Source organism: Microtus pennsylvanicus, chromosome 20 (genome assembly GCF_037038515.1).
Source record: "Microtus pennsylvanicus isolate mMicPen1 chromosome 20, mMicPen1.hap1, whole genome shotgun sequence".
Lineage (NCBI taxonomy): Eukaryota > Metazoa > Chordata > Mammalia > Rodentia > Cricetidae > Microtus > Microtus pennsylvanicus.
Window position 1 is genome coordinate 37854821 of NC_134598.1, and position 20984 is coordinate 37875804.

A 20984-nucleotide genomic window follows, 5' to 3' on the forward strand; every position below is an offset into this window, starting at 1 on the left:
CCCAGTTGGACACAGGAAAACAAATCCTGAGGTGGTCTCGGATAGTAAGTCAGTACAGAGCACCTGAACTCGGTACCTAAGACAGTGCTGTCCTGAAAGACCCGTCTCTTGGCCTGGGGTGAGGGTGGGGAGTGGCCTAGAAGACTTGGGAGATGGCCTCAAGGCTTGTATGTAACCTCATAATTAACATTCTTGCCAGTCCCTAACAGTCTCTCAGTGTGCCTACCTTTAGTTACAGTTTTTATTCCTTCCTTGGGCAAGCTGCAAGGTTTACAAATCTTTCTATTTCATTCCTTTTTGCTTCCAACTCTTACTATAGATCTAACAATAGCCAGAACACTAATATCATAACCCCAATGTTTTCTTGTTTTGAAATTTCTCTAGCCAAATAAACTAGTCAAGCACTCCTAATTCCAGGCCCTGCAGTGTCTTAGGACACGGATCCATTATGGTCAGGGTCTTGGTAACAGTGTGATGACTTTGTTTTCTATTTTCCCGTCAAATTCTCATTTTCAGGTAGAGTCACAGTGAACGACCCTGTTTCAGGGGCCGTGTCTATGTTTGTCTGCTGCTCATCATTGCCATAACGAGATTCCTGAGGCAGCCTGACTTGACAGAAAACAGATTTAAAAGTAAGGCACTGGCATTGGTTTGGCTCTGGTGAGGGCTGCATTGCCTGTGTCAGAAGCATGTATACAAGGAAGAAGGTCATGTCTGAAAGCAGAAAGCCAGAGTGAGCGCACCCCAGCTTGTAACAGCAAGCTGGAGGGTCTCAGCAGAGTTACCGTAATTCCTTGAGGAACAACTCCCCTGTGACCCAAAACCCTCCCCGTTGCCTCAGCTTTTGAAGGTCAGCTCCCCACCTCTTGCCACCACCACACTAGGAACCATGATAGCACATGAAACCCTGGAGAATACATGGAGAGTACAGCACAGTCTGGACCCTCACCTGTCCCACGGCCCTCCCTTGCGCAGGTGCGTACAGCTCCTCACTGTAACGTTGTCTTGTCCTCTTTTCTGTTCTTTGGCTGCTGGCCAAAATCCTAAGAGTACTTGCCCCAGCACTCCCCACCCCTTTCCACAGCTGTTTACAGACTTCCAGGACTGATTCTAACTCAAAGGACTTGACTTCCTCTTCCTCTTCTTCATCTTCCTCCTAGCAGCTGCCAAAACATACAGCTTGCCTGTCCTGTTGTTTTTCTCTCAAACTCTAATCAAATAGTCCTTGGACTTCGAAGAAAAATACTTATGCTGAGAGGAAGATCTTTAACAAGTCCAAGTACCTTAGCTAGGTAGCTAAGTCTAGAGACCTCTCGGTAAAATTATTCTATCAATGAAACAAGAGTAACAAAACCACACGTTCTTCACCCAACTTTGTTTTGCAGGTGTAGTCTTAGGCTTGGGGGACAATACAGTAGCAAGATGGAAGGTGAAACTACAAGAAAACAAATGATTATGAAAAAAAGGAAAGGGGGGAGGGAGAAGAAGAGAAGGAGACAAACTTCTAAAGAGGATACATTGTAGATTGCACTCAAGGAAGGCGGAGCTTAATGTAGCACGTGGTCTCAGAGCATGTACTTGGCACAAACTCTAACACCAAGGAGATTCACAGATTAGTAGCTTTGATAATACTGTAGTTGAAGTTATGTCTAACTAGTTACTACTACCTTTTAAATCTAACTCATGTGTACCAAGGGAAACTTCCCTGTTAACTAGTTACTGCATGTAGTAGCAACTACTTTATTAAATCTAAGTCACGTGTACCAAGGGAAACTGCCCTGGGGTGCTCTATTGGAGCAGTTACAAATGAAAGCAGTGGAAAGTACTGACCCAGGTGGTATAGTCTAGGGACCTATAGAAGAGCTGTGGAACAAAGAGAAACTGGATACAGCTTAGCAAGAAAGTGTTGAGGGATAATGTGAGAAACGCATGTGCCATTTGGGAGTGACATGCAACAACAAAATAGCTAACAAATTTTGCATGCTAATCTTTCCTGTAGATACTAAGGTATCTACTGTAGAAATCGCCTATCACATGACTCATTCTCCCAGGGAAATAGGAAATAAACCCGGTAGAGTTATGCCTTATGTTAATCTCGCCTTTTCTAGAAATATTTGAATAGATTACTTGTCTGAAACTTTTTCTGTTTTTTAATTTATAGCTGTATTTCCAATCCCTGTACATTACATAGAGATGGAAGGGGACCAGTTAGTTAAATCAATTAAAGAACTGCTACATTTATACAGTCTGAATAGGTGCACAGTAGATCATTCTTCGACTTTGTAATATGCTTTGTTGCCTAGTGCAAGTACTCATTCTTTATACAGAAGGCACTTGCTGTGGTTCGGGTGTGCTTTTTGCTCTATGAACACGGTAGAAATTTGATGTCCCCAAAGCGGCAGTGGTGGGTGATGATGTGGAACCTTTAAGATGTATTGACTCATGAAACGTTTACATGGAAAGGTCTTGGGGGGCACTGCCCAGCAGGGTTTAAGAGTTCCTATGAGACCCTTTAGCTCTCACAGAACAAACTGGAGCTGACCTGACCCTTAAATCCCTGACTCCTACAAACACCCCGCTTCTGTGATACCATCCTCCAGTAAGCCCTCACCAGAAGTAGAACCAGTAGGTAGGATCACCAAAACTGTAAACTAGAGAAAACTGTTTTCTTTGTAAAGTTAGTGTGCCGTGAGTCTTTTTCTTACAGTAGCAGAGAATGAACCAATACATCATGTAATGAAAATTACTTGGATTTATTCATTTCCCTCTAAATGAACAAATACTTATTGGACACTTGTAATATTCCAGGCACTGAGAGGAGACTAATAAAGAAAGGAGGACTGTCCCTATGGAACTTACTTTTGAAAAAAGATATTAGGATAAGCATTAGGGTTAAGAGAGAAACGATGAGAAAGAAAGACACACCCCAGTGCATGCCTCCTAAGAATCACAGATTGCACTTCAGTGGAAAGGGGGTACACAATAAATATTTCTTCTGCCAGCTGGTCAGAGCATGGAAAGGGTCATAGAAGACTAATAGTGGGAGATGGGGGAGATAGTAACAGTTGGACAGGGGCATGCAGAAAGAGCGGGGCGTGTGTGCATGCGTGTGTGTGTGTGCATGCGTGTGATCTGTTGCAGCTTGGTGATGATAGATTTTCTCTTCCTCAAATACTTGGGTCTAAAAGTGTTTCAGATTTATAATGTTTTAAAATTTGGGGGATTTGCATAGATTACACAGTAAGATACTTTGCACTAGGACCCTGCTGTGAATATGAACTTCTTTTTGTTCTGTATAGACCCAGAGCTTTAAGATGATTTGTCCATCGTTAGCACACCTTCACTTAACCCTTCACATGAAGTTCATTTCCCTGTCTCATGGAATTTCTATGTATGGCATCATGTCAGTACTCAAAGGTTTCACATTTTGGAGTTAGGAATATTCAACCTGAAATAGCCATTTTTATTATAAAATTAAACAACTAAAAAGCATAAATACAGATCTTAAAAAATTAAATACTGAATATGCTGCTAGACTTGAAAGAGTTAAGTCCGTATGGTTTGAGCTACAAAAGAAGTATGTGGAGGAATGGGAAGCCCTGGGTGCTGGTGCAGACAAGGGATGTGTATGGAATGTGGACTCCTGGACACCATCTACTTTCTTTCTCCCCCTCACTCCTGCGTCGCTGTCCTGAAACTCTCTGGCTTGGCTAAGCTGGCTTGCCAGCAAGCCCCAAGAATCCTCCTGTCTCCACTCACCCGTGCTAGGATCACAAGCCCATGCCACCACCTCTGGACTTTCCCCTGGCTTCTGAGTACTGGGCTCGGGTCCTTATGCTCACAGAAACTGCTCCACTGGCCTTCCCTCCTTTTGGTTTTGGAGGCAGTCCTGCTATGTAGCTAAAGCAGACTTTGAGCTCATTTCCTCCTTGTTCAGCCTTCCTTGTGCTTGTGTATACTGCCATACCCTGCAAGAAAGAGAAACTCGATAAAGACTCTTAAATTAAGTTTGCTAGGCACCAGAAGCACTGCAAGTGTTGAGATAACCAGGTGACAGGGAACAGAGCCGTGCTCTGCACATGAGATGATCTAGGTGTGGCTGTTGTTGATGATTATTTTACTCTTATAAAACTAAGACTGACCCATTGCACAGTACCATTGTCACACACCAGGGCCCCAACTGATGGTGGCTTTTTCATTTATGCGTCAGGTTTTACCGCCATTGAGGGATGTGACAAACCGGCCTGAAGTGGGCTCGACGGTGAGGAATAAGCTGGTGCGCCTCATGACACATGTCGACCTTGGGGTCAAGCAAATCGCTGCTGAGTTCCTTTTCGTCCTCTGCAAAGAGAGAGGTAAGTGAAACTCTCTTTGCCTTACTCCTTACTCTTTATCTTTTGGAGGAAGTTTGAGAATTTCCTGTTGATGTAGCACTTGAGTCCACCCTGCAGAGCTGGTTGCTCACCTGTTGTTACTGCGGTTGTCTAGACATCGGGCAGTGGCAATCTGACAGCAGTGCTAAGTGCTCCCACATTCCTTAGGACATGCAGAAACATGCTTCCCAGATACACGAGCATCTAACTTGGCCTTGTGTGTGCGGACCCCGGACCCCGGCGCATCTCAGACTTGGAAGCCGTTGTAAGAGGTCCGCCACTGTTTTAATGGCGAGGTACAGTTCTGTGGCTCCTCTCTTCCTCTTAAGATGGCACTGAGTTCTGCAGTCTGAAGTCACAGAATACTAACTGTAGAATATACTGCGTAGAAATCCAAAAGTTACTAAGGTATGGCTTTACCCTTGAGGTAACAGTAATATATTTCTTCTTATTTATTAATATCTTTGTACAAAAAAATAACACTGAAGCATTTTTATTTCACTTTTTAAGAACTCCAATTATACGAGGTAGTTCAGAGATGAAAAACAGTCTTCTCAAAATATTTATTAATTTGTTAATTTATTTATTTATTTTTCAGGGCTGGAAATTGACTTAGGGTATCATACATGTTAGGCAATTGCCCTACTACTGAACTATATTCCCAGCCCTCAAAATTTAAACCTTCTGTGTTCTTAAACCTTATTTCTGATTTTTTAGTTCAATCATCTGAGTTCCTATAGGAATAATGCATTATTTAGCAACATAATTGAAATGTTAGAACATTGATGACAGTTTTTAGAAATGACAGGTGTCATGTGCCTGACATCCTGTGCCCATTGATCTAAACCAGCATATATGTTACCCACCCAGTTAAACATGGCTGCCAGAGCTGGTGAGGTGTGCAGCATGAGAACCTGAGTTCAGATCCCCAGGACTCATGTAAACTCTGTCCCTAGCAACATGGGATGTAGAGAAGGGGAGGGACAGCCCCGGGCTTACCCAGCTGTGAGTGAGAGATTCGAGAGCACGCCTGAGCTTTTCTCTCACCTGCACACTCAAAAGGTTTTCGATATTAATGTATTATTAATAGTACTGTTACTCTTGACTAAGAAGATTGCTAGTTAGTTCTTCATAGATTTATTTCAATCAATACACATTTATTGTATACTTTTTAAAAATTCATATATGAGGGGCTGGAGAGATGGCTCAGTGGTTAAGAGCACTGATTGCTCTTCTAGAGGTCCTGAGTTTAATTCCTAGCAACCACATGGTGGCTCACAACCATCTGTACTGAGATCTGGTGCCCTCCTCTGGCGTGCAGGCATACATACAGGCAGAATGTTGTATACGTAATAAATAAATAAATCTTTCCAAAAAAAAATTCATATATGAGCCAGGCAGTAGTGGTTCTCACCTTTAATCCCAGTACTCAGAAGGCAGGGTCAAGTGAATTTCTGAGTTTGAGGCCAGTGTGGTCTACAGAATGAGTTCCAGGACAGCCAGGACAACACTGAAAACCCATGTCATGAGAAAACAAAGATGGATGGATGGATGGATGGATGGATGGATGGATGGATGGATGGATGGATGGATGGGTGGATGAATGGGTGGATGGATGGATGGATGGGTGGGTGGATGGATGGGTGGGTGGGTGGGTGGATGGGTGGGTGGGTGGATGGATGGGTGGATGGATGGGTGGGTGGGTGGATGGGTGGGTGGATGGATGGGTGGGTGGGTGGGTGGGTGGGTGGATGGATGGGTGGATGGATGGATGGATGGATGGATACTGACGTGATTATATATCTAAAGACAGTCTCACCTTACTGAGGAGTCAGTGCATAGCAAATGTGAGGCATGCCTTTGCTAGTGAATTCTGTCGGTTGTTTTCATTTGAGATAGCTGGTACTGCTCCTCCTAGGATGTCTAGTACTTGGGAAGTTTTATAATATAGCTAAACTCAGACCAGCAGCACAGTAATGTTTGTGGGTTTGGTATTTTTGTTTTTTTTTTTTTATTTCATTTTGTTTTTTAGTTAAATTTTGAAACTTCTCTGGTCATGTGGTTTTTCTTTTCAGTCACTAGAAATCTATAAATATATTGGAATAAAATCATTCCTTTGAGGGCTCATAGATAGTTTTTGAACATCAGCGTTGAATTTGATGCTGCGGAGAACCGAGAATTGCAGGTGTCCTCTGACTCCATATTTTTGCAAGCACACACATAAACCAAAGTAAACAAATAAATAAGTAGATAGCTGTGATGAATATTTTTAAATTCATCCATCCGAAAGGTATTTTTAAGCTAGACACAGAAGAGAAGAACACAAGACTGTCAAGATTTCCACACTCATGTTATTTGCTTTGCAAAGAGCTTCAGCAGCCAGGCTGGTAATAATGAAAATAAGACACTCAGTCTACATGTAAAATGGCAGATGAAGAAGACCAACTCTTTCCAATAGTTTGTTTCTTGGAGAGCAGTGCTGAAAGGACAAGGGGCTGCGGGGTGGAGAGGAGGCGCTGCTGGCTACAACTTGGTGCTGCCATTAAGGAACTGGAGACTATCAAATAACTTTAGATTCTTCTCTCATACAATATATCTCGACCATACTCCCTCCCCACTCCTCCCTGCTTTTCTTCTCCTCCTCTCTCCCTCAGATCCCCTCCCTCTCCCACTCCCACCAGAAAAGAGCAGACACAACAAACAAAGCACACTATGAGGTGGTAGCACATTCACACTGAAGCTGGACATGGCAGCCCAACGGGGAAGAGCCCAAGAGCAGGCAAGAGAGTCTGAGACACACTGGCTTCCACAGTTGGGAGACCCACAAAAGCATCAGCTGACAGCCACAGCGTGCACACAGGACCTGGTTCTCTCTGGACCTTGGACCTGCTCAGTTGATTCTTTGGGCCATGCTTTCCTGGTGTCCTCCGTCCCCTCTGACTCCTATAGTCTTTCCCCTTCCCATGGGATTCCGAGTGGCAAGGGAAGGGACCTGGTGGAGACCTATGATTGAGACAGTCTTAGTGTCTCTGTCTCTGTCTCTGTCTCTGTCTCTCTCTCTCTCTCTCTCTCTCTCTCTCTCTCTCGCCCTCTCCCCCTCCCTCCCTCCCTCCCTCCCTCCCTCCCTCCCTCCCTCCCTCTCTCTCCCCCTCTCCTGTGGGTCTCTGCACCTGCTCCCATCTGCTGCCTCAGGAGGCCTCTCTGAGGATGACTGGACAAAGCACTGATCTATGAGTATAGCAGAATATCATTAGAAGTCATTTCATTGATTTTTTTTTTTTAACCAGTCCTGTTGGTTCTACCCCAGGTCCCTGGGGCCATCCAGTTTCTGGTTTCTGGCCATCCAAGCAGTGTTGAACATGGGCTCCCTCTTGTGGAGGGGGGCTCAAGTTAAAGCAGACTTTGGCCACTAGCACAAGTTCTGTAGCACCATTGCCCCAGCACATCTTGCAGCCGGGACAGATTGTTTGTCAAAGGCTGGTGGATGTCCAGGTATCTCTTCTTGTAGCCTAGAGAGCACCTTCCCATACCAAGGAGGCTAGAACATAGGTGTGCAGGCTCCATAGGCACCAGCTCCACCTCTCTGCATTCAGTGAGCTGTGCGGGTTGACCTTGGGGACCTTGGTTGGTTTGTGGACAGCGACCCTCTGTCTGCCTGGTTTGTTCTGGGATCACTACAGGAACCCCTTAGCTAGCAGTTTAACCAAATACAACCCAGTCCTGCCCCTGGAAGGAAGCCTTGCCGGGTTACAAAAGAATGCCAGTTCAGACTTTGTGCCTCCAATTATTAGAGCCTTCACTAGGCCACCCTCATAGATTCCAGGAAGTTTACACTGCACCAGGTTTCCAAACCACGCCCCAGATGACCCTCAATTCCAGCTGTCTCTCTCTGCAGGTCATGAACAGTTTTATTCATTTTCTTTAACTGTTTCTTTCTTGGCTTTCTTTAAGGGATTTATTCATTTCCTCTTCAAGAACCTCTGTCATCTTCATATAGTTGGTTTTAAGGTCTTTTTCTTATGCTTCAACTATGTTTGAAATATTGAGGGCCTGCTGTGGTAGGCTAGTGGGCTCTGGTGTGAACTTACTGCCCTGGCTGTTACTGATTGTGTTCTTACGTTGGCATCTAGGCATCTCAGTTTGGGGTGATTGTAGGTCCAGGTGCTAATTTCTGGGTTTGCCTTTGTTGGGTGTGTGCTTTGTTCCTCGGTCTCTACTTCCTCTCTGGGTTCTCAGTGTGTTGCCTGTCGGTCTCTACTTCCTCTCTGGGTTTTCAGTGTGTTGCCTGTCGGTCTCTACTTCCTCTCTGGGTTCTCAGTGTGTTGCCTGTCGGTCTCTACTTCCTCTCTGGGTTCTCAGTGTGTTGCCTGTCGGTCTCTACTTCCTCTCTGGGTTTTCAGTGTGTTGCCTGTCGGTCTCTACTTCCTCTCTGGGTTTTCAGTGTGTTGCCTGTCGGTCTCTACTTCCTCTCTGGGTTCTCAGTGTGTTGCCTATAGGTCTCTACTTCCTCTCTGGGTTCTCAGTGTGTTGCCTATAGGTCTCTACTTCCTCTCTGGGTTCTCAGTGTGTTGCCTATAGGTCTCTACTTCCTCTCTGGGTTTTCAGTGTGTTGCCTATAGGTCTCTACTTCCTCTCTGGGTTTTCAGTGTGTTGCCTATAGGTCTCTACTTCCTCTCTGGGTTTTCAGTGTGTTGCCTATAGGTCTCTACTTCCTCTCTGGGTTTTCAGTGTGTTGCCTATAGGTCTCTACTTCCTCTCTGGGTTCTCAGTGTGTTGCCTGTCGGTCTCTACTTCCTCTCTGGGTTCTCAGTGTGTTGCCTGTCGGTCTCTACTTCCTCTCTGGGTTCTCAGTGTGTTGCCTATAGGTCTCTACTTCCTCTCTGTGTTTTCAGTGTGTTGCCTATAGGTCTCTACTTCCTCTCTGGGTTCTCAGTGTGTTGCCTGTCGGTCTCTACTTCCTCTCTGGGTTCTCAGTGTGTTGCCTATAGGTCTCTACTTCCTCTCTGGGTTTTCAGTGTGTTGCCTATAGGTCTCTACTTCCTCTCTGGGTTCTCAGTGTGTTGCCTGTCGGTCTCTACTTCCTCTCTGGGTTCTCAGTGTGTTGCCTGTCGGTCTCTACTTCCTCTCTGGGTTTTCAGTGTGTTGCCTATAGGTCTCTACTTCCTCTCTGGGTTCTCAGTGTGTTGCCTGTCGGTCTCTACTTCCTCTCTGGGTTTTCAGTGTGTTGCCTGTCGGTCTCTACTTCCTCTCTGGGTTCTCAGTGTGTTGCCTATAGGTCTCTACTTCCTCTCTGGGTTTTCAGTGTGTTGCCTGTCGGTCTCTACTTCCTCTCTGGGTTCTCAGTGTGTTGCCTATAGGTCTCTACTTCCTCTCTGGGTTTTCAGTGTGTTGCCTGTCGGTCTCTACTTCCTCTCTGGGTTCTCAGTGTGTTGCCTATAGGTCTCTACTTCCTCTCTGGGTTCTCAGTGTGTTGCCTATAGGTCTCTACTTCCTCTCTGGGTTCTCAGTGTGTTGCCTGTCGGTCTCTACTTCCTCTCTGGGTTTTCAGTGTGTTGCCTGTCGGTCTCTACTTCCTCTCTGGGTTCTCAGTGTGTTGCCTGTCGGTCTCTACTTCCTCTCTGGGTTTTCAGTGTGTTGCCTGTCGGTCTCTACTTCCTCTCTGGGTTTTCAGTGTGTTGCCTGTCGGTCTCTACTTCCTCTCTGGGTTCTCAGTGTGTTGCCTATAGGTCTCTACTTCCTCTCTGGGTTTTCAGTGTGTTGCCTGTCGGTCTCTACTTCCTCTCTGGGTTCTCAGTGTGTTGCCTATAGGTCTCTACTTCCTCTCTGGGTTCTCAGTGTGTTGCCTATAGGTCTCTACTTCCTCTCTGGGTTCTCAGTGTGTTGCCTATAGGTCTCTACTTCCTCTCTGGGTTTTCAGTGTGTTGCCTGTCGGTCTCTACTTCCTCTCTGGGTTCTCAGTGTGTTGCCTATAGGTCTCTACTTCCTCTCTGGGTTTTCAGTGTGTTGCCTATAGGTCTCTACTTCCTCTCTGGGTTCTCAGTGTGTTGCCTATAGGTCTCTACTTCCTCTCTGGGTTCTCAGTGTGTTGCCTGTCAGTCTCTACTTCCTCTCTGGGTTTTCAGTGTGTTGCCTGTTGGTCTCTACTTTCTCCCTGGGTTCTCGGTGTGTTGCCTATAGGTCTCTACTTCCTCTCTGGCTTCTCAGGGTGTTGCTTTTCAGTCTCTACTTCCTCTCTGGGTTCTCAGTGTGTTGCCTGTCTTGCTGGCCTGCCCAGCTGGTGTGTTCACAGGGAATGCCTGCTAGTGTTGGAGGCTGGGATGGCAGCGACAAGTTAGGGGAGGGAACATGTGGAGGGGATAGTCTGTGGGATCCACAGGAGCTGTGGACAGGAAGGCAGGCCACAGCTGATGTTCTGTTGCAGTGCTAGGGACGAGCCTCAGGATTGGGTCTGGGAGAAGAGAGAGCAGAGGTCTGTGGGCAGGTCAGATAACTTTCAAAGAGTCAGAGTAGCTAAACTTTCTCACTGTAGCAAAGCTAAGTTGAACGTTAAAGAGCTGTGATCTGTGTTCGCACCAGAAAGTAGAGAGGTAAGCAGCTGTCAGAAACAAAACACGAAGGGTAAAGTCTTGGGAGAGACTGTCCACCTGTGCCAGGCCAGCCCACTTCTCCAGCCTGCGGGGGCACATGCTGGGTTGTGGTCATGCCACCAACTTGTGTTCAACTGTGGCAAAACTAAATTTTATTATCCTCTGTAAAGTCAGTGCTTTCTGGAAATCATGGTAAGAAAAAAAAATCTAAATTCAGAAAAACAAACAGTGCTACATATTTTCTCATGTGAAGTCTAAATGAGAGAGAGAATATAAACCACAGGGTATCTGGGTAATAGAGTGCAGGAAGGAAGGCCATTGTCGGGGAAACAGGCAACCAGCTAGGAAGAGGCAGATGGGATGGAGGAAGTGGGTAAGAACCAGCTGTAACGACATATGTGTGTGAAAATACCGTAAAGAAGCTTAGTGCTTTGCATGCCAACATGAATAAAAATTTTCTAAAATAATTTTAAACTGACTTCCTTCTGGCTCCTTAAAAATCATCTACATGGCTGAATCAAAAGAAAGCGATCTATGGAATACTGCGCTCTTTCCAGTGTGTGGCAGGCACGGTGGTGGGGCTGAGTTACAGCCGTGAGTGGTGCAGATCTCCTGGGCCTCCGTCCTTGTGTCGGGCTGCAGGCCTCTCTAGCTTGTCGCTACACCGCCTCTTTGCTGTTGATACTTTCCTTCTTGTCTTCTCAGGTCTTCCTCTGTGAGTTGTTCCTCTCTAGTTTTGGTTTAATTTTTTGAGTTCTCCTTGTGTGTCCTTGTCCACCTATCAGCAGTCTCTCCCATACTGGCGTCTTTCCAAGTATCCCCACTACCCGGGGAGACCTCACCTTGCCATGAGTCAGCCATTTCCTTCCCAGTTCCAGGAGAACGTGTCCTCCTCACGGCTACCCTCCCCACTGTGGGTTCCTAACTCTGGTGCGATGGGTATCTTTTCATCTGTATCCTGCTCTGTGTGTGTGTGTGCTAGGGGGTCCTAGATGTCCTTGACACCTATCCCAGCTCCACACGTAGCTCCCTGTAGTCATCCTCTGAGCCCCATCCTCTCTGTCTGTGGCTTCTGCTTCAGGATGAACCCCTCATGTAGCCAGCCACCTCCACACTGGACATCTGTACCTGAGTTTCTCATAGACACCTGCGCCTCCTGTCTTAAAGGGAATGCATTATCTTCAGTGCGCATGCTCCTCAATTTTTCTGTGCCATCTGCTGTCTTCTGTAAAGGTCACATTGTCTAAAGTGCCCTGCCTGTCTTCTCTTCATAGACAACTAACTGCACCTTACAGATTTTACTTCCTAAATACCATCTTTATGTTTCTCCTATTCTGTTCCCACACCACTTCTTGTTAAATGACTTTAAAATAGTTTTCTTAAAATATTAAAATAGTCAGATCTCCTGTTTCCAATCAGATTTTACTGTGTGTCTTGGAGGTGGCTATTGGAGGACACAAGCTTCTCATTCCCTCCATGTAGATGTTTAGTGTTGTCTCATCATTGCCTGGTGATCCAGCTTTTATTGGGTTGCCTCTGCGGTGTTTTCCTTCTGCTGATGTGCTCCCCTGCCATGAATACAAACTGATACTTTAGTGTTGCTGAGATGCCCTTCCCTTGTCAGCATGCTGAGTTGTCTCTCTCTCTTTTTTTTTTCTTGAGACAGGGTTTCTCTGTAGTTCTGGAGCCTGTCCTGGAACTAGCTCTTGTAGACCAGGCTGGCCTCGAACTCACAGAGATCCACCTGTGCCTCCCAAGTGCTGGAATTAAAGGCGTGCGCCACCACCGCCCAACCCAAGCTTTGTCTTTGAAGAGCAGTGTGGACATCATCTCTGAGAAATTCTGTGGCATTCAGGTTGATCATTTTTTCCCCAGTTGTCACATTTCTGACTCTGCAGGCCTTGCATTCCCAACACCGAGTTTCTTTAGCTTACAGATAGCAATTGTTCCATAAATATTAAGTAAAAGAGCAAACATTTGTGCTTCCTGTGAATTCAGTATAACGGCTATGCTGTCTTGCATATTTCCCCCACAGTGATGAATAACGTCCTAAAGAGAAGACTGTGCTTCCTACCGTGGCATCTTAGAGAAGGACTTTTATAAGGAGCCAGAGGAGTGGGAGATAGTCACAGAAAAAGACATTGTAGGGTCTGAGGCGTGCACAGAGTGGACACCAGCTTTAGAAAAGCAGAGAGAGGCTGCCAGATGAAGAGGTCTTACAGACGTGTGGTTGGGGGTTGAGCCTGTAGGAGAAGCAGGAGAGCCATGTTTGTGAGGAACGAAGCGTGGCTTAGGTGGCTGTATGGAAATAGATATGGGAGGACATGGCTGGAAAGGAGACTGGTTAGAGCTGCTGGTGGTGTGGATCTCTGGATGGAAAGAGTCCTCTGAGAAGGGACACTGGTCTCCTAAGCGGGCTCTCCTCTGCCTTCTGGTAAAATGATAGAACTCACATCTGGGTAGGCTTCCAGCACTGTGCCTGCCAGTGAGGGTCTCCAGCACCTGACGCATCTGCTTGCTGGGATTGTTTGACTTCACAGACAGTCATGATGACAAAGCACAAGCACCCTTGTGTGTGTCTTTGTAACACAGAAAGCCCACCCTTAGAAAGCCTCTTTCCCGGTGTCTGTTTTAGCCCTACCGTGAGAGGTAGCTAAGGCTTCTGCAGCAGTCGTCTCTGCTAGAGTTCTTTATTCCCTTTGGTTCCATTCTTTGCTCCCCAGTTTTTAATTGTTTAAAAACTTAATGAGATTTTATTTAACTTTATCTTGAAGACAATAATATGTCTTAAATTGTCTCTGTAGCCTGTTTCCCACAGAATTGGCATATCGTTCCCGTAAAAGAGCAGTAACATTGTTCTTATGAAAACCCCTGGTCATTGTTAGTGAGTAGCTTCCACAAGGTTTCTCATAGAAGGGAAGCACTTTATTAGTGTCCTGTTTACTCCTCTCTAACCTCTCCTGACCTTCCACAGCCGCTGGGACCTTAGACTATTTAATCTTGAGCCATTTTATGTCATTCGTTTTTTGAGCTTTATTTTCTTTGTGTGTATTTTGCCTACATGTGTGTCTGTGCACCACTGTCATGACTGGTACCCATGGAGGCCAAAAGAGGGCAATGGAGTTACAGTTACAAACTGCCATCTGGATGCTGGGAATTGAACTCATGTCCTCTGGAAGAACAACCAGTGCTCTTAACCACTGAGTCATTTCCCTTCCTTTGTGTCTTTCTTAAATATATTCATTTAAACCATTTATTCATAATGTTTAATTTAAACTTTAAAAATTTTAGTAAATGTCACTTTTCTGAAACCACTAAACATCTTTATTTTTTTAAAAAGTCCAAGAACGGGGTTAGCTCAGTGCTCCTCTGTGAGGCCTGGGTTCATTTTCCAGCCTGTGTACACCAAATAAAAATCAGCATCGTAGTAATGCTGTGTTAAAAACATCAGTGTTCTGAGGGCTTAGGTCTGTGACCCCTCATCACCAGAGGGTTTGTATCTGACCACTAACATCCTGTCTGGCCTCTGTGAGTATTAAGGATACCTGTGTACCCCAGAAATTCTTTTGTCCCCTCAGTAGCTCACTAGGCATTTGCTGACTTACTTGAATCTCTGCAGCTTGAAGCTCTGGCAGCAAGAGACAGTATATCAGATTTACCCAAGGGTACAAATTACTCTCCCTCATTAAAAACTTATAGTGTTTACCAGTACCACTGAGAAGGAATACAGCTACCTTAGGTCTGGGGTTAAGAATGACTGGTTGAAGCGGAGTGTGGTAGCACCTTACTGTGATTTTGGTGCCCTGGAGACCTGGGAAGGAGGGAGGTGAGCCCCAGGCCAACTGGGGCTTTATGGTATAAATCTCACTTAACCCATGTTTCCATTTTTACAAATGTACCCAGTTTTCTATATTCCTTGAAAGGAGGTATGCCTTCATATGTCCCCAGAGTAGGTATTTTTTCTATCAAAGAAGTGCTCTCTAGTTCAAGTATTTTAAAATTTAACAAATTAATTAGTGTTACTTATATTCTTTATAATTTCATACTCTGACCAGAATATTCCCTTTTCTTATCTGTTTCTCTGTCTTAAACTACTTTAATGTCAAGATAATTATTTTTTAAATTTTTACATGACTACTATATTTGTATTATTTCCACCCCTCCCATGCCTCTCCCTCCCTCTCAAATTCGTGACTTCTTGTAATATTATATAGTTATATGCATGTACACACACACATAAATATCCAAGAACCTACTGAGTCGATTTGGTGTTGCTGTTATGTGCATGTGTTTAGGGCTGGCCACTTGGGATTCAGTAACCTCTCAGGGGCCTGGGCTCATCCCTGGAGAAACTGATCCTCCTTTTTCAGATGACATTGATGGCCTGTAAATCTTCATCTAAGGGTAGGGCCCTACGAAATTTGTCCTATCCGTTTGGCATGTGGACTCATGGTGTCATTAATCATTACCCAGGTCTTATTTAGGAGAGCCCACTGTTTAGATCTCATGGGTGCAGCATCCCTATTGTGTCTGGAAGCCACTGTCTGGTGGCAGATGTCCTGGACCTCTAGCTCTTAGCAGTCGTAACAGCCTTTCCGCCCCACCTTCTGCAGTGTTTCCTGAGTCTTAGCTGTAGGTGTTCGCTGTCCATGCACTGAATGGGCCTGTCCACTCCACTGTCACTCCCTCCCTCCATCTACTGCAGAGAGGAGCTCTGTTTGTCTGTGGGCATCAAGGCAGTATTTGAAGGCAGTTAAAATGATGCTGGGTTAGGAAGACAGAAGTAGTAGGTTTCCAGACAGGTTGAATTCCCTTCTAGTGAGTGGGTCTCAGATAGACAGCTGTGGGCAGCCTCAGGTGCTGCCACTACTGCACCTCTGGAAACAGCTGCCCTGCCGGTCCTCGGCTTTGCAGCTGGGGAGGACTGTTGCTAGCTTGGCTCCCTTGGCAGCTCGCGTAGCATCCTCAGATACTATGAGCTAGTCCTTAGAGAGGAGCCTTCCACGGCAAGTGCAGCTTGATTCCTCTCAGTCCTGTCTGAAGTGTATAGTGTCCCAGTAGTGGGGTCTTCAAGTTCTGGGAAGCAACCAAGGACAATGGCCTGTATTGTTTTGGGGGGTCCCTTGGACTTCCCTAACAACTCAAAGGGAGGTTTCTAATGCCTGACGCTGAGTTCTGTTAGTCTGTGGCACTTTGTAGGGAGTATTATCATCCCACGTGACATAACTGCATGTAAACTATACACACACGCTTCTATATGTATGTATTTGTAAGCAAGCTTATCACATGTTTCCTTGTAGCTTCTTCAAACATTCTTAGTATTGATTCTCCCCTTCCTCCTTCTGTATGACTCCATCCCCAGCTGAAGTCCACACACATACTCTCCCTCCTCCTCCTCCGCACCCGTCTGTGTTCTCCCTCCTCCTCCTCCTCCTCCTCCTCCTCAGCACCCACCTGTACGTCTGTGTTCTCCCTCCTCCTCCTCCTCCTCCTCCTCCTCCTCCTCCTCCTCCTTCTCCTCCTCCTCCTTCTCCTCCTCCTCCTCCTCCTCCTCCTCCTCCTCAGCACCCGTCTGTACGTCTGTGAATTTTCTCCAGCGTTATTTTTTGAGGTGGATGGCATGAGTTGTGCTATTTCAATTTTAGCATGGTTTCATATGTGGATGAATATGTGGTTTGTTTTCTGCACTCGACCTTAGGATATCATTTTATGAAATTCTACTTTAAAACCTTGAGGAAATTCTGACAGTTTTTATTCTTTTTATTATAGACATAATTGTGTGCCTTGAAATTGTACCTGAAGAAAATGAAGTGCCAGTAATTGTTCAGTATATTTAAAAGTTTATGTAACACACACACACACACACACACACACACACACACACACACACACACCTCTCTGCAGTGCAGGCTTCTTTTACCTGTACCCAGTGCCCCAAACTCTGTGTGTGTGTGGGTGTAACATGATCATTTTACATCATGTTTTAAGAGAAGGAGAGCTTGCTTTCCTGAGAAGCTCAGTGGCCTTACTCTGAGGAATGCAGCTCTTACTCCATTTCTACAGGTCAGACACTGGGCCAGAGCCAAAGTTCTACCAGCTAGTAATAGTGATCATAGCTGGTCGGACTCAGTGGGCTTCCTGTGTTTACATGTTACTTTTTAGTGTGTGTGTGTAGGTGTGCATGTGTATACATATGAAGGCCCAAAAGTTGAATGTCTTCCTCAATTGCCTCTACTTTATTTATTGAAGCAGTCTCTCATTTGACCCTGGGACTTTCTAGTACTGTCTCTGTCTTACAAGTACCTGCTCAGCTTTTACATGAGTTCTGGGGATTTGAACTCTGCTCCTCATGCCTGTGTCACAAGCATCTTTCCAGCCTGCCCTGCCCTGTTAAGTGGTATATTAACCTTTCCAATTTGCTAATACCCTTAGGTGTTAAAAAGCCTATATATTTCCCTTCCTATCTCTTTAAGGAATAAAAAAAATTAAGGTTATTCATACAACACATGCAGAACCACCATTTGACTTTCATTATCTTTAGTTTAAAAAAATAAAATAAAATTAGAGATCAGGAAGTTGGTGCAAGCCTCTTACTTTCGGGGCAGAGAGGCCCCCCCACCCCCCCACCCCCCCCATTTGCCAGAGTGTGTACGGATGAGCAGTTTCAGAATTGCTGACATCTTAAAAACAGGATCTTAAGTCTTCATAGCAGGTAGGGTGTTTGTAGGTAGTTCACCCTAACCACTCTATGTTTAAAGGCCTCTCTCAGAGAAGGTTCCTGCCATGGCAGGCGGCCCCAGCTTCTCTGCTGGAAGGTGGGTGTTATTGGTGAGCACCTAGGACGCCTGTCTGAACCCTGTTGTGTTTTTGCAGTGGACAGCCTGCTGAAGTACACTGGCTATGGGAACGCTGCAGGACTGCTGGCGGCCAGGGGCCTCTTGGCTGGAGGAAGAGGAGATAACTGGTACTCAGAGGACGAGGACACGGACACCGAAGAATACAAAAATGCAAAACCAAAGTATAGTACCAAGTTTCTGTTTACTAAGTGGCTGTGTCTTTCAGTTAGTGGTTTGTCTTCCGCTCCCTTTGGCTTTCTCTTGTGGATTTGTAAGTTTTCCACCTACTGGTCTTTTAGAGACAGTTTCAAATAGTACCCTAGAGTGACTTCAGGTGATTGCAGGGTGGGATTTCATGGACTGTGCTGCACAATTCTTTCAACAAGTCCATTACCCTCTCTGAAGCAGTATGAGTGCTGGCAGTTTTAGGTGTTGATCAATTTAAAAGAGCATTGTCACCATTTACCTTCCTTTATGTGAGGCTTCCTAATGTACAACTAACACACGCGTACATAATAGAACGTACAGCTAACAACATCAAGTACTAAAGTTGGTTATTTGACGCTTCAGTCATTCTTAGCACCCTTGCATAAAAATTCTTGCAAGTCAAAAAGTATTGAGCAAGGCACATAGCGAGAAAAGGAAGAGGCGGGCTCTGTGCAGAACTGTAGTCACAGGTGTCTCAGTGCCCTGGAGGACAAGTCAGTATGTGCAATTAAAGACATTCTCGTTTTCTCAAACTGCCACCTCTTTCCTCCTCCTTCCTCCTGGTCCTCTCCAGGGCTCATCCTCAATTCCCACTTGCTAGCAGTCATTTGAGCTGAGTTTTTCCTGGGATCCATGACTGGTTGCTATAAGGCACCTTCATTTTGGATATTGTCAGTGGGACTGGCCTTCTGTTTTCTACTGGTCGTCTGCTGTAGAATGATATGGGTCATGAAGTAGGTAACCAAGAATAGAAAATCACAATCTAAAATCAAGTATAGATTATGTTCTGTTGACAACATAATATTAAATTGCCATAAAGTGGAAAAAATGGCCAGTCTCTCATCAGGCAGGAACAGTGTGACCTGTTTCTTGACAAGTCAGGTTTGAGTGCGTGGTGTTATTTTTAGCACCCTAATCCTCCAGGCTTCAGCAGAAACAAAGGCTGGCGGTGGCTCTTAAGTAGTGAGCTTTATAGACTGCTGTCACTTAGATGCTGTGTGTAAACGTCTCTGTCAAGTATTTGAGAACAAAAGAGGAAGAAGTCAACGCTCCGAATTAGTTTTCCAAGCTGTTGCTTTTAATTTTTCCCGTAAAGTACATTTCCGCATCATTTTGTCATGATATACGAGTTGGAAAAGCCCCCTTGTTTGGTGGTGTGGGGGCGGGTGCTTACTGTGTTGCCCAGGCTGATCTCCAAGTCATAGACTGAAGCAGATCCTTTCACCCCAGCTTTCCCAGGAGCTGAGACTTAAAGCACACACTACAGCCACCTCGTAAGAGTCCTGTGGTTGTAAACGAAGATGGAGATGACATTGACCGTTTCTCAAATTTCAGGGCCTGTGGACACAGTCAGCTAAGGTCAGAAACTCATAAATACTCACGGTGACTGGTGTCTGCATTTCCGTTCGTGTGCTTTATTCCACCCAAGAGAGGACCTGTAGAATGGCCATAGTAACTAGGAAGTGCAGAATGCTACCTTAACAAGGAGCTCAGAGAAGGCGGAGGAACACCAGGCCTCCCCTCAGTGCAGGAAATGATGTCAGACCTCAGAAAGCATCTGTTTGAGTCAGTGTTGATGCCGTCGCTCTCTGCTGCAGGACAAACTGTGCTTAGGCTTTGCAGCCTTAATGAAATCCTTCTCAGCTCAGACTGGGCCAGACATTTCCAGTGTAAACTGGTCTTTGAATGTTGCTCATTATCAGCGTAAACAGGAGTTTTTCAAGTATGTCGTGCACCCTTCAAATAGACTAGTGTCCGGTTTGCTTTCAAGTCTGCCCTCTCGAGAGGAACACCTGGTGGAATCTTTAGTGTTACTTTAAATCTTCCTCCAGGGTCCCTGGGGAAGTGACAGTGAATAAAACACTTGTCACAAGCAACCCTTCGTCACTCTGGGTGACACTTTTTAGTGCTCTGAGCAAACTTAGAAAGTTTAGAAGGGATTGCTCATTTTACTGTCCCTTTATCGTTCAGTCTGATGATCCATTTATTCACAACAGTAATCACCTTTCATCAGCTGGCCCAAGTCCCGGTGTCAGAAATGTAAGTGGATTCTGATTAATGCACCAAGGTAACCTGTAATCCTTTATTGGAATCTAAAACCAGGAATTGTGTGGAGCTTCTGTCCAGGCTTTGAGACACAGTTAATTTTACAGCAGTCTTTTTATTGTGTCAAAATAAATGTATTTAATGAACTGGAAATGGTTTTCTGCAATTAGGCATAGAACCCAGTTACACACCACATGGACATCTAGCCTTGTCCAGTGTTCAGAGAAGTCCTTTATCACACAAAGGACACCAGCTGTCTAAGCTCCTCTTCATTTGTTCTGTTTTAGACAGGGTCTTACTATGGAGCCCTAGCTGGTCTAGAACAGAGATCTACCTGCTTCTGCCTCCCAATTACTGGGCCTGTATCACCACACCCAGCTCAATTTTAATTTTATACTGTTTCCTTTTATGTCTCTGAGCATGGAGCCCCTTGATAACTGGTGTGGTTTATGTCATTCTAAACGTTAGTGGGACGACAGATGTTTACAACTTTCAGGCTAGGTGCACAGGCTTCCAGAGGTGTCTTGGGGGGGTGGGGGGGAGACCCGGGTGATTGACCTGTGAGTGCAGAGCCTCAGAGCTGTGCCCAGCACTCGGGATAGTTCCGAGTACGCTGACCTCAGGTGTCGGGCCAGTGCCTGGGTCTTCTTCCCCTCTGCTGCTCTGGTCTGGTAATAATTGTCTTGTTATTGTAGAAATTATATGGTTTAATATTTCTTAAAGTGAATGAACCACAGATCAGGACTTTTTTTTTCTTTGCCTAATCAGGACTGTGTTTGTACATACTAGGATTTAACTAATTTAGGAACGCAGGGTTTTGACTGTAAGCATCCAGTGAAATACATCTAAAATCTCATCATAAAAGACCCTGGATGAAAGCAAAATCATTAATGCTTCTGCCACACTCACGCCCCCCCACACTCACGCCCCCTCCA

The 20984-nt window shown here is 45.3% G+C and overlaps 1 protein-coding gene across 7 annotated transcripts in view; it reads left to right on the top strand.

The window, feature by feature from the left end:
• The window catches only part of Ric8b (RIC8 guanine nucleotide exchange factor B), a 99870-nt gene that overhangs the window by 58731 nt on the left and 20155 nt on the right, over window positions 1–20984 (top strand). For all 7 annotated transcript variants that reach the window (XR_012908659.1, XM_075954734.1, XM_075954738.1 and 4 more), the window contains 2 exons: window positions 4211–4355; window positions 17834–17978. Coding sequence is in view for 6 of the 7 variants with exons in the window: in XM_075954734.1 (XP_075810849.1) it covers window positions 4211–4355; window positions 17834–17978 (290 nt within the window). In the remaining variant the exon portion in view is untranslated. The remainder of the gene's footprint in view (window positions 1–4210; window positions 4356–17833; window positions 17979–20984) is intronic.